Raw genomic sequence first — 17,344 nt, 5'->3', positions numbered from 1 at the left:
GGTGGTCTTTTCCGCTCTGCAGCCTCAGGAGTGCCCACCTGACCAGGCGGTTGGGTTTCTCTCTCACCGGGTCTGGGAGCAGAGAGCTGCTGCGGGCCGGGATCCGCGGGTGTGGGACTTCCGGTAAACACAGAACGTGCCTGGTCCTAGAGAAATTCTGCTTCCGTGTGTCCCAAGCTCACCAGGCAGCTTTCTTGCAGCAGAAAATTTGGTCTTACCTGTGGTCCCGAGGCTCAGGTTCGCTTGTGGGGTGCTGCCCAGGGGCTCTCTGCAGCGGCAGCCATGACTCTAATTTTTTTCAATTTCACAGTTCCATGGAACAGACCATTTGGTGGTATTTCTTTCTACAAAGGTATTTTTCTTGTGTTAATATTTTAATTCCTTGGTGATATAGGAATGATATATATATATATATATATATATACACACACATATATATAAAATATATATCATATATATATTTGATATTCTGTCTCGAAATCAGTTGTTAATTAGATGGTCAATGGAAAATGCTTTGCATTCTCCTGTCCATTCCATATTTAATTTTGTGGAAGTTCTGCATTTATTTTTTATTTATTTTTTCTTCGGAAGTTCTGCATTTATTATTTCCTCTTTGTATTAGAGTAAACAGTACTCTCAAGTCTTATTTTAAATTTCACTAAGTAGATATCACTCTGGCATGCACATTCAAACCATCTGCTGCTTCCTCCTTTGAGGTCAAGCAAATTTCTATCCTTCTGTTTGTTTCAGGCACATCATTTTGAGGACTGGCTATACTACTTAGGTCAATGTGTTATTACCTGACTATATCTGTTTCTGAAACATTTTTGAGTATTCACCAGTCGAATAGTGAATATTGCTGATCTTATTTTCTTATATTGAAATCTAAGATGATTCTGAAAAAAATATTAACAGGGATTAGCTTGAAATAAGCTCCTAATTAATCTTGTTGTATTGTATATTTTTGTTGCATTTCACAGATCCATTTGTGAAGCCAAAAAACACAACATAATGGGACTTCCCATGCAGATATTCACTGAGGACATTGCATGCTGTGACACTGTATGTGAATACAAAACCAAAACTAATATTCCATGTTCATGACTAGGAGAGAGACAGTTTGTAAAGTAATGGAAGATGGAGACATAAGAAGAGCATGGATGGGGAGAGCGGGACAAAGGGGGGGAGGGACAGAGGGACAGAGAAACCGAGGGAGAGAATTTAGACAGTATTATGTGGAAATTATATCTGTAGTCAATGCAGACATAGGACTCTCATATGTAATGTGTAGAGAGCAACATGAAACAAGACTGATCCATGTACTAGAGATCCAAAAAAGAGGAAATACTGTTTGTTATATCACTGAAAATTGAACCAAATTATTTCCAACAGCATATATTTCCAGGTGAAGTATTATTACTACAATTAAACTGCCCCCTCCTGAGTCCTTATTGCTTATATATAGACTTGTGTGTTGTTTCCACTATTCCTTAATCATTTTAAAATATTTATGACTAGTAAATAATTTTTATTATATAATATTATCATAAAGCATTACATTTTCTCTCCATACCTAAGTGTTCAGTGATATATTAGCTCTTTATCTCCATTCTGTGCTCTTTCTCTAAGTCTCTTACTATGCATCCTTATACCTTCCTCTGAATACCAGCTACAAAGTCATGGCTTTCATCCTCATGTTTATTTGAATAATCTAGTCATGAGGGTATCTTTGCATGTGACTTCTGTTCAGAAATTACCTTTATAAATTTAACAGTGGGGTGTGTGTGTGTGTGTGTGTGTGTGTGTGTGTGTGTGTGTTCATCTTTGTGTATGGTGTTTAGGATAAAACTCACAACCTCACAATACTATACAGTAGTTCTATCATTGAGATAAACATAAATATCTATTGAATAATTGTCTGTTTTTCTCAGGCTCATATTATTGTCCACTTTCCAGTATTGGGTTTAGCGCAGATCAAAAATTTAACTACTATGTAACATGTAGAGCATTGAAGACATTTCCTACTGTAAAGCAGAATAGACTGTGACTCAGGGATCACCACCTCTCTGCCTTTCATAAATGCTAATGGGTACAAAATGGACCTAGAGTCAGTGTTCTAACATGTCACTGTGGACACTACACTAGACTTACAAAAGGGACTATAATGAAGATATTTTAGATCACCACGCAATTTCTTACTCATACCAGGTCCACGTTACACAAAACAATATTTAAATATAGTATAAAATAGATTTTGAGTCAGTGACATAAATCAGGGAAAACTCATTAGCTTGGCTGAACCATATGTGTCCTCAGGACAGAGAAGAGCAGAAGAGCAGAACGTCCCATAGGGAAATGTTCTCTTGCCTCTGCTGTTTGACTTCAGCTGTGGCAAATGCTCAGCGTTGTACACTTTTGTGACTTAGATCCCTTTGCTTTAACATGAACATTTTTACTAATTCTCTCCCACGACTCTAGTGCTTTAATATTTTATCCTACCATAATTATTAAAAACCTTTCGTGTAGTTCAGAAGATTGGTAATAGATAATTTTTAACTTTTATTCATGTTATATGTTTATTTCCTTTTTGTCTTTGAAGAGATATTATCAGATCATCAAAACATTCTTCTACCTTTCTTAAATATCTTCCCTTATTTTCTTTCTCCATATTCTCTAGTCAGTATTCAGAAATAATTCTTCATATATATATTTTATATATATATCAATTTCTTATTAGTTTTCTTTGATTTTTTTTGTTTCTACTTTAGCCTTTTCTTTTATAGTTTGAAAATTCTTTGAATCATCAACATATTTCATTACACTTAAGATAAACCTATAAAGTTTTTCTATGGATAAATTAGGAAAACGTTTTAATCCTATTTTTATATTAGGATTTTTCCACCTAATTTTTGTTTTTTCTTTACTCTTAAGATTGAATGTAGATCCCTCAGACACTGCTTATATTTTAAAATAGATAGATGCAGATGATTTTAGAATTATCTTTACTCGATAATTTCATGTAAGTATAGAAATGCACAATCACAAGATATCCCCAAACCTTTCCCTATATTCATGTTCTTTCCCTTTCTTGACTTTAATAATTACCAATGTATAAAATATCGACTTTTGGTCTTAGCATTGTACAGAAAACAACTGCACTGTCCTCATGAGTCAATGCTTATGCCATGGCTGGGGGACAGCATTTTACTACATTCCTCCATGATTTTAGTAATCTGTTTTAAAATTCATACCTTGCTAGTGATAGTATCACCTCACTGTTTCACATTTAGTCTATTAATATGTAATTTCAATATTTACAGTTATTATTTCTATCTGAAGATATAGGCAAATATATTTACATTAAATGTTTTATTTCTTTGAACAATTAAAACATTTTATTCCTCATAGAAGGAGCATGTGAACTATTCTAAGGTTGATCTCTCTTAAGAATTGTTTACATTTCTGTGGTTCATCATGGGTCAAGAAATATTTTAGTATATATAATAAAACTACCAGTTCTATTTTAACTTTCATGCTTTAAAAACGTTATTTGTAGAAATATTTTATTTGAAAAGTCTCTTTGTCTTGAAATCTGTTTTACAAAGAAAATCACCATCAGAAAGAGATGTATACATCTTTGCAATCATTAATTAGACATTAATATGTTTCTAATGCTCTGAAAACAAAATATTTTTCAATAATGTGAAATAAAGTCCCATGTGAATTATTACTCTATCTCATGTGCAGAACTCTTTATAATAAAACTTTGTTGTCTTAAAATTATAGCAATGTTTTCAGATATTCATCAAAATATCAGAAGCTTTACTTTTCTTTAAATGTTCTATGCTTATGTATGTGTGTGTCTGTCTCTGTGTGTGTCTCTGTGTGTGTGTGTGTGTGTGTGTGTTCCTATGAGTATGTTGTTTATGAATATATGTACATATTTCAATGTGCCATATTGATGTAAGAAGGAAACTTGCAGGTGATTATTTCCTTCTGGGATGTATGATTTCTGAGCCCTGATCTATATTTTCACCCATAGGTGATTAATTTTACATTCTGAATAAAACCTTAAATTTGTTCCTTTCTTGTTACATTCCAGCCACAAGATCAGAGCTGGTTTTTTTCATATTCTAAGATGCTTTTGCATAATTGTTAGCCTCTGCATAAAAAAATACAAAGTCAGTTAGTGTAAGTTGTCCTTTTCATAAAATTCTACTAATCTGACATGTAACATTGGGGTCTTGGATGAATCATCAGAAGCACTCAAACATACACACACACACACACACACACACACACACACACACACACACACACATACACACAGGCACACACACATAACACACAGGCACATGCACACACAGACACAGACACTCATATTATTTTCAAAGTAATACATTATGCATAGCAGTTGATTAATAAAAAGTAAAAATTAAAAAATAATGAATGAAACCTCTGTAAAAGAGATGGCTTGTAAAGTGGTTTTCTTAGGTTTGGGTTCAAGGTTGTTATGGATAGGGAGAGAGCACATGTGCTGTGTTTCTTATTTAAGGGACTGTTTCTTAGATTCTTACAATCCTCATCAAAGATAACTGATAATAAAGATACTAACTTCATAAAAATATACTTATCTACTCACTGTCTGGTTATTTATTAGATTTCCAGTACATCAGTGGTTTCTTGTCCAATTACTATGCTTTGATTTCATGCTATATTCTTGCTGCTGTCTTCCTTGGTCTCTGGAGCACATTCTAAATGTGAGAGGCAGTAGAGAGCTAATAGTACAAGTACCTTGTTTTTTCCTGGGAGTGTTAAGAAATGGGGTCTTGTTTCTAAAATATTCATTTTGGATCCCTAGATCTATGACCATAAAAGAATTCAACACTCTATATCTGTATGCCATCTAAGTATTTACAAACCCTGATATGATAAGAGTGCTCACTAATTTTAATTTTTATAAAAATAATTGCGCTGCTTCCCAACCTCATTTTTCTAGAACTGTGCATGTGAAGCACATGGAAGTAAGGCTGTAATGATGGAAGTCCAGTTGGAGAGGAAGCAAACGTCTCCGCTCTCTCTTTAAGTGCTCTCCCTGACTACGTACTGCCATAATGAAAGAGAAATCAGGATGCTGAGCTCTAGCACCCATGGCTTCTCAGTCACCCTTTATCATATACAACCTGTTACAGTTATGTTTGATTTTTCAGTACCCAAGAACTAAATTCTAAAATAAATATGGTAGACTGAGTGTCTTCCAGACTTAGTCTATGGGAAGAAAATAAGTTATACATTAGAGGAGTGGTTACAGATTATAAATTGTAAATAATGATTAGATCATATTAATTTTGTATTCATGAGCTTTCAGGTTATTTTATAGCATTTTTCTCTCTGTGCATTCTATAGCCTCTATATGTAAAAGCAACAAACTTCAATATGGTAAATGACATAATCAGCAAGTTACTACCAATGATAAGAAAGCATGTAAGTTACTTTCAATCTATTTTGAGTTAAAATTGAATTTTGCTTTTGAGATTCACATATGTGGAAATGTGTAAATACAGATGAAATTTGATCATGATACATTTACAAATCATATTTTACAAATGCCTCTTTTTTAATCAGAAGTTATTGAAGACATAATAATAGTCCTTTGAGTGACATTTTTTTCTTGAATTTGTGTCTAGTTTTATGTGAAATGAAACTCATAGCCCAATGGTTTGAGCTGTATGTGTAGTTTCACTAGATAATACATATCTACTGTAATAAATTGTGATTAATTTGTCATATGCTCACACCTAATTTAAAGGATGCCAATGTTAGAGGGAATATTTTTCTTTCTTCTTTTTTTTTTTTAAATTAGACTATACTGCCTATTTGGTATGTAATTCTGTAGTCTTTCCCATTTTTTCTTGTTTTTATTTCTCTTGTGTGGATGTGTAAGTGTACATGTTCTAGTGTATTTATTTTTAACTTTTAATAAATCTTTAATGAATGAGTCTACATTTCTATGTCTTTTCTGCATACATATCTGTGTATATATTGTCTTTCTATTTTTAAATGTGCATGTGTATCTCTTTGTAACTGTGTGTGTGTGTGTGTGTGTGTGTGTTTCTCTGTGTTTATGCATCCCTGTCTATCGCTTTCTGTGAGTTTGTACAATGAGAATCCACAAGTCAGTCTGCCTCTCTAACTTTATGCCCCTCTACCTCTGTCTGCCTCTCTCTCACTCTCTTTCTCTTTCTGTTTCATTATCACCTCTCCATGTATGTTGGGGTGTAAATGGGTATTTGGTGGTGTGTCTGCTTGAGTGCTTTTTGTCTGCTAGTTTAACACTTAAAAACTCTATGGGACAATGTCATTGGTTTTAAATAGGAGTCTACAAGAAAATAAAATTAATAATAATTCCAGTTAGAGCCACTCCTAGAGGGTGCTCAATATTTCAACAGAATGTTCTATTTAGATGATTATTTCAAATGGATCCATAACACTGTGTGCAGTAATTATGTTCTAGAACTTCTTTTCAGCATCAGGCCTATTTTCCAGGATAGACACATGTCCTTCATCTCCACAGACTGGACATCTCTCAATGAAAGCCAAAGGCTATTTTCACTTCTAGGCACTCTCAAAGACTCTCTGTTTTTGACTCTTGTGTTCACTGTTGTCGAAGTTATCATATCTTTTGAATGTTAACTTTGCTAAACTCATCATAGCCACCATGAGTATATGCCTCTGTGGACACTAGGTTCTGTGCTCATGTTAAGTCGAAATTCAATATACCACACACAGTCTGCACAGATGTAAGAAATTTCATAATACTATTTGTCTTGGTTAGTGGTAATGGCTGAATGCAACTTCTTATTTTATTGTGGATCAGTAGATCAAGGCTCCCTCCAAGAGGAAAGGCAAGTAGCCAAAGATTTTCTCCTGAAATCAGTCCCGTTTACTCAAACCTGTGGTCAGAGGAAATATCATTAATACTGGTTTAAATAATTTCCCTGCTAGAGAGCTAGAAATGGTAAGTAAAGGAAATTGCTAGACTCTTCAAGACTCTGATGTCAGTTTATTTGTGGGTTCTTTTTGCCTCCCAGAACATTGAAGATTACCAACTGTGGTTCTATCCTGGCCCTGGGAAAGCTCCAAGAGTACTCCAAGGTAATAACAGGGAAATCTAAGGAGGGACTAGCTGAGTTTGGTGAATCCTCACTATTTTCATTATTTAGTCTTAAACTTGAATAAACACTAAAGCAGAATGACTTAAATATAATTTCATTCATTTAAATCATAATTAATTACTAATATAACATTCAGATACAATTTAATAACTCATAAGCAACAGCCTTAGAATGACAGGAATTTTTCTGTGCTTTCTGTTTCAGAAACAATTTTCCTGATAAGGCAAACAAAACAAAACTCTAGACATATTGTTTCTGGAGAAAACAATTTAAAAAAGTCATTTGGTGATCATTACAGAAACTCTTCTTAGCTATATATCTCAAGGGTTTCCATCACTCACATGGTAGCTCACAACCATCTATAACTCCAGTTTCAGGGGATCTAATTCCCACATCTGACCTGCACAGACACCAAGTCTAACATGGAGATCAGGTATATATGTGAGTGAATGACTTACACAGAGAAACAAGTTTAAATCTAAAATGTAAAATCTTTACTTTTTTATTTATTCCAAATTAGGTAGATTGTTTTGTAATGAATATTAGAAATATAGCCCTTTCTCTGAATCCATGTAAAATATTCAGTTCACATCTCCTATGACCAATAATTCTGCAACTGAATATGAAATCATATTCTGATGTCTGGAGACAACCTGACTTAATTACAGCTATTCTGTTTGTTGCCTTCTTTTCTTTCTCACTAGATTATTGCCAAATAAATAAATAAATAATAGTAATAAAATTATCAGAAAAGTTTGAATAAGAATTAAAAATTTGAGATCACCAAGTATTCTTGCAAAGCTGATCTTTTAAGAGCTACTGAAAATTTGAAGCTCTAATCGATAAAGTTGACCTTCATACCAGTGACATAAGTCTCTGCAGACTTAAGAGCACGCTCTCCCACTGATGCCAGATAAGAAAACATTCTCGTACATAGGTGCCTGTGGCCTCTGAACAGCCCATGTATGCTCTTTAGTTGGTGGCTCAGTCTCTGATAGTTCCCAGGGGTCCAGGTTGATATTGCTGGTCTTTCTATGATGTTTCCAGTCCTTTCAGTTCTTTCAATTCTCCCAACTTTTCCATAGGGGTTGTTGACCTCAGTCCAATGGTTAGATGGAATATATATATATATATATCTGTTTTAGTCAGCTGCTTGCAGGGCCTCTCAGAGGACAGCCATGCTAGGCTACTGGCTGCAAGCACAACAGTAATAATATTTGGGATTGGTGCCTAATAATGGGATGGATCCCAAGTTGAGCCTGTCACTGACTGGTCACTGCTTCAGACTCTATTCCACTTTTGTCCTTCATTTCTTTTAGACAGGAGCAATTTGAGGTTGAAAGTTTTGTAGGTGTGTTAGTGTCCCTATCCATCCACAGGTGTCCTGTCTGATTTAAGAAGGTGGTCTCTTCAAATTTTACATCTGCATGATTTTGCGTTTTGGCAAAATTTCCTACCTTGACTCTTGGGAGCACACCTATCCCATGTCTCTGGGATATTGCTGTATATTTCCATTCATTCTCTTGGGTCCCTTGTCCTCTCATGTCTCTCCCATACCTGATCCTGACCTGTTCTCTTCCCATTCCACTCTCACACATATCTCTCCTTCCCTCTGCCTTCCATGGTTATTTATTTCCCTTTGCTAAGTGGGATTGAAGCATCCTTACTTAGGCTTAAACCTTTCCTTATGGTTTAACTTTTAGTGTCATGGATATTCTGTATATTTTGTGTAGTGTCACTGATTAATGAATGTATACTATGTCCTTTGGAGTCTGGGTTAGCTCACTCAGAATATTTTCTAGATCCATGCAATTGCCTGCAAATTTCACGATGTCCTTTGTTTTAGTAGCTGAATAGTATTCCGTTGTATAAATAAACCATATTTTCTGTATCCATTCTTTGGTTGAAGAACATCAGGGTTGCTTATTACAAATAAGGCTGCTATTAACATAGTGGCGCTTGCGTCTTTGTGGTACTGTGGAGCATCTTTTGGCTGTATGCCCAGGACCAGTATATCAGCGTCTTCAGGTACAACTATTTCCTGTTTGCTGAGGAACAGCTAGATTGATTTCCAGAGTGGTGGTAGTTTGCCATCCCACCAGCAATGGAGGAGCATTCCCGTTTCTCTACAATCTCACCAGCAAGTTCTGTAGTTCTGTTTCTCTTTTGAGAATAGTTTAAGAAGTTTTGGTATTAGCTCTTATTTGAAAGTCTGGTAGAATTATGCACTGAATTATGCATCGTGCCCTAGTCTTTTTGTTACTGTTATTGTTGTTGGTTGTTTTTAATGAATTCTTCTAGTTCCTTAGGGGTTATGGGACTGATTAGTTTATCTGATCTTGATTTAACTTTGGTATGTGGTATCTGTCTAGAAAATCATTCATTTCATATAGATTTTCAAGCTTCGTCAAGTTAGTCTTTTGTAGTAAAACCTGATGATTTTTTTTAATTTCTTCAATTTCCATTATGTCTCTCTTTTCATTTCTGATTTTGTTAATTTGCATACTATTTCTGAGACTTTTAGTTAGTTTAGGTTTATGTGTCTTGTTGATTTTCTCAAAGAATTCATCTTGAAGCCCAGAAACTCAGCAAGAAGCCAGCAGCAAAAAAGTGAGTCTGCCATCTTCCTTCAGGTGGCTTTTCTTAGTTCCCATTTTAATTTGTCATAAAATATCACAGCATACTATCATTTTCTTGCTTAGGAAAGGGCCACTGTTAAAAAAAAAAAAAAGAAAAAAGAAAAAAAACAAAACAAAACAAAACAAAACCACACTAAAGCAGTATGTTTCAGGTCCATATTAAGAAAACTCTAAATTCCGATGTGAAGACTAATCTTGGTTATAGGGAGTACATTTCATTTTTCCCAGGCAGATATTTGCCATAAACTGGTATGCCTAGACACTGTGTACACACATTTTTGTCCCATTAGAATAAGCAGGTCTGAGACATGGATCGTGATATGTTCCCATCAAGTGGTTTCGTGATTAGAGCACAAAATTACTTATGAACTATATTTTGACAATCTATTGCAATGAAATCTACATAGAAAAACAAGATGTATGGTGTTGAAGATAATCTGTTGCAGGCTTGACTAGAAATCACCTTAGACTTGTAGCCCAGTCTCTAATCTCATTTCAAATCATATAACAAATATCTTTTAGACCTATATCCAGATTCCTAATGGCTCTAACATTGATAGACTGGGGCTTTTTAATTATTTTTTCAAATGATAGAATACTATTATTATTTCTCCTTATTCTCCTTTCTTGAAAACCTCCCACTTATTCCCTTGATTTCTTTTAAATTTTGCTTTTTTATTCATTAATTTTATTTACATTTGAAATGTCCCGTTCCTGGTCCCCCCACCAAGAATACCCCACCACATCCCTCTTCCCCTTTGCCTCTAAGAGGGTGCTCCTCCACCAACCTACCTACTCCCACCTTACCCTCTAGCATCCTGCTTCTTTGGGGGCATCAAGCCTCCACAGGAACAAGAACATACCCTCCCACTGAGGCTAGACAAGACAGCCATCTCTTACATATGTAGCAGGGACTGCAGACTGGCAATGTATACTCTTGGGTTGTTGGCTAAGACCCTGGGAGCTCTGAGGGGTCAAGTTAATTAATATTCTTGTTCTTCCTATGGGATTGCTATCCCTCTCTCCTCCTTCATTCCTTCCCCTAACTTTTTCATTGGGGTCCTAGTACTCAGTCATGTGGTTGGCAGAGAGTATCTGCATCGGTTTCAGTCAGAAGCTGGTAGACCCTCTCAGAGGACAACCCTGTCAGGTTCCTGTCTGCAAGCATATCATTTCATCATCAACACTGTCATGGTTTGGTGTCTATGGATGGGATAGATCAGATGTTGAGGCAATCTCTGGATGTCCCTTCCTTCAGTCTCTGCTTGAATTTTTGTCCATGCATTTTCTTTAGATAGAAACAATTCCAAATCAAAAATTTTGATATGTGTTTTGGTATACATATATATAAACACACACACACACACACACACACACACTCAGACATCTTTGTTCATCTATCTAATATTACTTGTGATTTCAGCCCTCATAATTTTGCATTAGATAGCCAGGCAGACTATGTTTTACATTGAAGAAGACTATTTTATATTGTGTTATATGATTCATTTGTTTACTTTTAATTTATTTGTTTTAAGTAACATATTTAAAATTGTATTATAGTCCAATATTCTAAAAGAAAACTCAGAAGCGAAAAAGAAACTTAATTTCAGCTCTGAACTGACACTGTAGTGTATAGTCATGTATATTTTCTCATGAGGGGGACATGCTGCTGCTGAAATAAACTTAACAATGGTTCTTCAAAATGCTGAACAAGAAAAGGATGAAAAGAGCTCCACTATGACATTTGAAAAAATAGAAAATTTTTAAATGAGAATAAAAGTGAGGGTGGCTATTAAAATGGATGTAATTATTGAAGCAACAGCCTATACATAGTTCAGGGAGCTCGTTCAACCAATGTATCTAGTATTTCATGATACAGTATGGAGTTAGACATCATCATGTTGTGAGAATTCCCACTACAGGACACAAGACCATGTCTTAGAGACATCACTAAGATTAATAACAGTGTAGGGCATATGAGAAGAAGGTTACATAAGCACAACAGGATGAATAACCCATTATAATAGGGGCATTTTATAATTGAAATCTGGTTTTGTAAAAGATCTTTATAAATTATACTATCCCATGTAATGATCTCAACTCCTGCTCAGATATGAAGGAAAAAACTTTTAAGAAACAGAGAACTTCTATGACGTCGCAGTTGGACAGGGGCTCTGTGCCCCACTAGGACCAAGTATGCACCACCCCACCAGTTAAAAAGGGAAGAAAACTGTTTGGAAGAGAACTCAGTTCCATTTGTCAGGATGGCATCCTGCCTGGAGCAATTCTGGTATGTGTCATATGGTGTTTCTCTGGCTATCCTAAGACAAAATCCTGCTTCTTAAATACCTGGCCCCTTCACTTCTATCACCATGTGGAGCAAGAATTGTGTCTCAAATCATTGGCTTTCCAGTAGGAAGATGAGAGAGGGCTATTCAGAAACCATCTATTGGAAAAGTTGGATTTAATCCCTTAACTATTTTGGAAAATCTGATATGAAGAAATGTTGCCTGATCTTTAAGGGATAATATTAGGGTGGGATGTGTACAACAAAAGATTGAGGCACAAAACCAGCTTGAGGTCATCTGTGTCCATGCCAGCATGTGCACTGCACCTGTGCACACCATTGGTCTGGTTCTCAAGGAGCAAATAGTAGACTGTGGTGTGTGAAGCCTGACAGGTATTTCTCTATCTTCTTCTCAGGACATGCTGTACCTACTAAAAAAGAAAGGGCCCACAACCACGGGTGTCTTTTTAGAACCTCCGAGTATAACTTTGTGCCAAACAGTAAAGGACAAATTGGATTCGGAAGAGGAGGTGTGTATAAACAAGCAATCAGTTAATGTAGTGGCGTGGATCTTTAAGGAAGGGAATGTCCTTCCATCATCCACCTCAGGACTCCTCAGAGTCTATGGGAATAGTTGTCTTCATTTTGTATTCCCTTGAGTGACAGTAGATATGTATGAGAGAAATCTTATATGCTCAAAGTCTCCTCTGTTAGTGGATGATGTTTCAGAAATTGTTTAAAGCAATGTGATTGTTGAACTATCAAAAGTGAACCGTCCCCTCATTTCTAGGAGACCAAATCTCAAACCAAATGTCCCTATCCTCTGGTGTACAATTTTTCTGACTGTCTCAACCTATGCTCAGAGCCAACAGTTCAGGAGTTATTATGTATATATATAAACTGGGGCTCAGAGTCACAGGATAGTTTGTTCTTTGTACCTGTGGTTTTCAGTAATAGTCTCCATCCATTTCAAAGAGAACCTTTTTTGATGGGTAAGGGTATATTATCTGTGAACATTAAGTTAAATATTTATAATAGAGTTAGGAGGTACACTTGTTTAGTGAAATAGGGGCAGGGCATTCTCTAAGAACCATGACCACGTGTGCCTCCATGCTTCCAGTACCAGACGTGGCTTTCTGCTCCTGAGAAATCCGATAATAACTTCCTATGGTTGTCTTTATTGTGGTTATCATAATTGTATGTTTCTATCATTTAAAAATAGTATTCGAACTGGAGTATTGATTGCTTATATGTGCTAGTTTGCTCAGCTGTCTACTAGAGGCATGCTGAGCTAAGGAAAGATTTTTCTATAGTCCAAGTAAATCTGAAAATTTAGAAAATTTTCATCTGAAAATAGATGAAACTTACTGGGCCCAAATATCATGGAACATTCTAACTAGGGGAAATTTGGGGAACTGTGAAGAAAGTTGGAACTAAACTGAAATTTACAGGCGAATGTACTTTGAATAATTTCCATGTTTAATTTTTTTCCACAAAAATATTTTTCCTCTCTTTATAAGGACTTCCTCCAAAACATCCAGGGAAGTCTAATGACTTCAAAACTATATGATGAGTGGATTGGTGTACCCGACAAGGTCAATGATGAAGAGAAATTAGCCGCAGTGCAGAGGTAATTGTTGGCAAACTGTGAACAACAGCAACAAAATAGAAGTAACATTTGCTTACACACATTAGAGATTATATATCACAGAAACATTTACTAAGAACACTGACAGACAGCAAAAGGATTCAATTGTTCACAAACATGGAAGACACTTTCTAAAGAGTATGAGTTACAGTGGGAATCACAGTAGCCCAGGCTTATAATCTTACTTCATATTCCAATTAGATTTGTCTCTTTTCTGAATTGGGTAAATATTTCAAGCAATAATTTGAGTACAAATTCTTTCATTTTATTTACAGTGCATCCTGCATACGATACGATTACTCTGTTCCCTTTCTTCATATTTACAAATTGAGTATACTTGTTTTAAAATAACTGTCTCTGTGTTCAGTCTTTTAGATAAAATGCCACCTGAAAATGCGGCTCTTCTGAGGCAACTTTTTTTTATATTATATGAAATTAAAAATAACTCTCCTTCTAATGAAATGTCTTCTTACCACCTATCTGTTGGGTTAGCCCCATGTCTCTTATTCATGCCCAGCTCCTGCAATAATGGAGTGACATGATATTGGCAAAAAGGTAATTAGATAAGAACTTTATGCCTAACATTAATAAGCCTTTACAATGAGACAGGAAAACAGGATTACCCTGAGAATCTTGGTTATTTTGTTGTTGTTGTTGTTGTTGTTGTTGATTGTTTTGGTTTTTGTTTTGTTTCATTTTGTAAAGTAAGTACAGCTTTGAAAGGTGTTCTTTTGGAGGGAAGGAATCATTGGTGCATTTTCAGTAAAATATAAATGGGTATTTGAGCTCAGTGACTCAGTCATTTGTCTTTGTCATTTAGAATATCCTTAGACTAAGCCAGTGAGAACAAATGCTGTGAAATGATACAAAAAAAAAAAAAAATCCTAGGTACTGGGTTCAGCAATCAAGACTTAATTCTGACATATTCAGTGTAGAATGTGTGAAATTCTACTTGTTTTCAAGGTGGTTTCCCCAACAAAAAAAGGCAATGCAATTTGGATTTTTTTTATCAGATATGGTCCTTAAGAATTCCTGATTAATGTGAGTAAAATACCATTGGCTTCAGGATGCTGGTTATGATTGGTTTAGAGAAATTATTGTGTATACTTTTCTATGTTAGCCATCTTTCAAGTACTATAATAAACTACCAAAACTTACGCAGTACAGTGATCAAATGGTTATTTTGACTCTAAGTATTTGAGTTTCTGATCCATTATTAATTGACCAATTGTCCTTGGACCTGTAAGGAGCATACTGTAAAACAACTCAACTGAGAAACAATAATATTCCTCATATTGTGTAGAATCAAAGATCAGGAGAAGACAGGGTTCCAAAGTACCTGCCATTGAAGATACATAATTATCCCATTTCCTCCCAGTAGATCTTATTTCAAATACCTCCCAATATAATGAATCATAAAATCAAGATGTTAGCATTGCATCTGCACTGAGTCATCACTGTATTAAGGTTAAGTAATTAACTAAAGATATGTGAAGAAATGGCACCTACCGTGATATATTGATGCAACTGTTACCATTGCACTGCACTGAGACACATGAATTTCACTGCTCAGATGGGTTTGCCTATCTCTTACTTTTTAGACAGCCCATGGGAACTTTCAATAGGATGGTACCCACATTCAGAGGCCATCTTCCCTCCTTAGCTCTGCCTTTCTATAAGCATCCTTATAATCATGCTCACACATATATTATAAAATGTAACCAAAGCTATTTCAGTGTACAGTATGTTTCAGATACTGACCATCACAATGTAAAAACTGGAAATCATTCTCTTATGTAACAGTGCACTGTGATGATCACACTTGAACATCTGATCTCACGATCTTTTAAATTTCTGACAAAAGCCTGCCCCTATTTCTAACAGCTAAATTTTTCTCAGAACTTTGAACGGCATATTTTTAGCCTCCAAGACTAAGAAGTAAAATGTGATTTTGCAACCATGTAAAATGACAGAGACCCTCTGTGTTTGCCCTGTTTTTTCATAGATTTCTCTAGTAGAATTTATGATCGAAAATTCTCCAAAAGTTTTTGGAGAGGACTTGGCTGCAGTGTGGCTTGGAACATCACTATATCATCCTCCTGGAGGAAAGTCCTCATGTTCCCAGAATAATGCAACAAATATTGGAAACATTAAGGAAACCGAACATGGACTCAGCAGCTGCCCCACTGGGAGGATATGTACTCCTGGCTATAACACACGGCCGAGAAGTCCAGCTGCTCTTCCCTATGAGGGCCTTCTAGGTACATAGTTGTTCTACTCCCAGAACTTAAAGTTAAATCATTGAGCACTGAAAATATGATTTATAACAAACACCAATGAAGGATTTACCATGTGAGGGAAAATTTCACCTGTGCATTATAGATATTATACTAGTGTTAGAATTTGCTTCCAAACTTTAGTACCTCTTTCCACTGGTCCTGAGTTTATGCTAGAGGTTAAACACAGAAATGAGATTAAGAAATTAAGATTATGTAAAGAAATGATACTTACAGTGATATATTGATTCTTAACATTTTTTCCATCTTTATTAACTTGAGTATTTCTTGTTTACATTTCGATTGTTATTCCCCCCCACCCCTCCCACTCCCCTTCTGTAAGGGTGTTCCCCTCTCTATCCTCCACCCATTACCACCCTCCCCCCTAACAAACACGTTTACTGGGGATTCAGTTTTGGCAGGACCAAGGGCTTTCCCTTCCACTGGTGCTCTTACTAGGCTATTCATTGCTACCTACGAGGTTGGAGCCCAGGGTCAGTCCATGTATAATCTTTGGGTAGTGGCTTACTCCCTGGAAGCTCTGGCTGCTTGGTATTGTTGTACATATGGGGTCTCGAGCCCCTTCAAGCTGTTTCAGTCCTTTCTCTGATTCCTTCAATGGGGGTCCCATTCTCAGTTCAGTGGTTTGCTGCTGGCATTCGCCTATGTATTTGCTGTATTCTGGCTGTGTCTCTCAGGAGAGACCTACTTCCAGTTCTTGTCAGCCTGCACTCCTTTTCTTCATCCATCTTATCTAATTGGGTGGCTGCATATGAATGGGCCACATGTGGGGCAGGCTCTGAATGGGTTTCCTTCTGCCTCTGTTCTAAACTTTGCCTCCCGATTCCCTCCCAAGGGTATTCTTGTTCCCCTTTTAAAGAAGGAGTGAAGCGGTCACATTTTGGTCATCCTTCTTGAGTTTCATGTGTTCTGTGCATCTAGGGTAATTCAAGCATTTGGGCTAATAGCCACTTATCAATGAGTGCACATCATGTGTGTTTTTCTGCAATTGGGTTACCTCACACAGGATGATATTTTCCAATTCCATCCATTTGCCTATGAATTTCATAAAGTCATTGTTTTTGATAGCTGAGTAATATTCCATTGTGTAGATGTACCACATTTTCTGTATCCATTCCTCTGCTGAAAGGCATCTGGGTTCTTTCCAGCTTCTGGCTATTATATATAAGGCTGTTATGAACATAGTGGGGCACGTGTCTTTGTTATATGTAGGGGCATCTTTTGGGTATATGCCCAAGAGAGATATAGTTGGGTCCTCAGGTAGTTCAATGTCCAATTTCCTGAGGAACCTCCAGACT

The 17,344-nt window shown here is 36.1% G+C and overlaps 1 protein-coding gene across 1 annotated transcript in view; it reads left to right on the top strand.

The window, feature by feature from the left end:
* Ralbp1l2 (ralA binding protein 1 like 2) overlaps positions 1-17,344 on the top strand; it is a 109,040-nt gene that overhangs the window by 72,829 nt on the left and 18,867 nt on the right. Inside the window, 9 exon segments of the mRNA XM_063262722.1 lie at positions 981-1,062; positions 7,092-7,155; positions 9,738-9,785; positions 11,926-12,104; positions 12,518-12,631; positions 13,622-13,731; positions 14,117-14,287; positions 14,289-14,304; positions 15,755-16,010. Coding sequence (XP_063118792.1) covers positions 981-1,062; positions 7,092-7,155; positions 9,738-9,785; positions 11,926-12,104; positions 12,518-12,631; positions 13,622-13,731; positions 14,117-14,287; positions 14,289-14,304; positions 15,755-16,010 — 1,040 coding nt within the window.

The sequence above is a fragment of the Rattus norvegicus genome, chromosome 6, assembly GCF_036323735.1.
Source record: "Rattus norvegicus strain BN/NHsdMcwi chromosome 6, GRCr8, whole genome shotgun sequence".
Classification (NCBI taxonomy): domain Eukaryota; kingdom Metazoa; phylum Chordata; class Mammalia; order Rodentia; family Muridae; genus Rattus; species Rattus norvegicus.
This window is presented reverse-complemented; position numbering and strand designations above follow the sequence as displayed.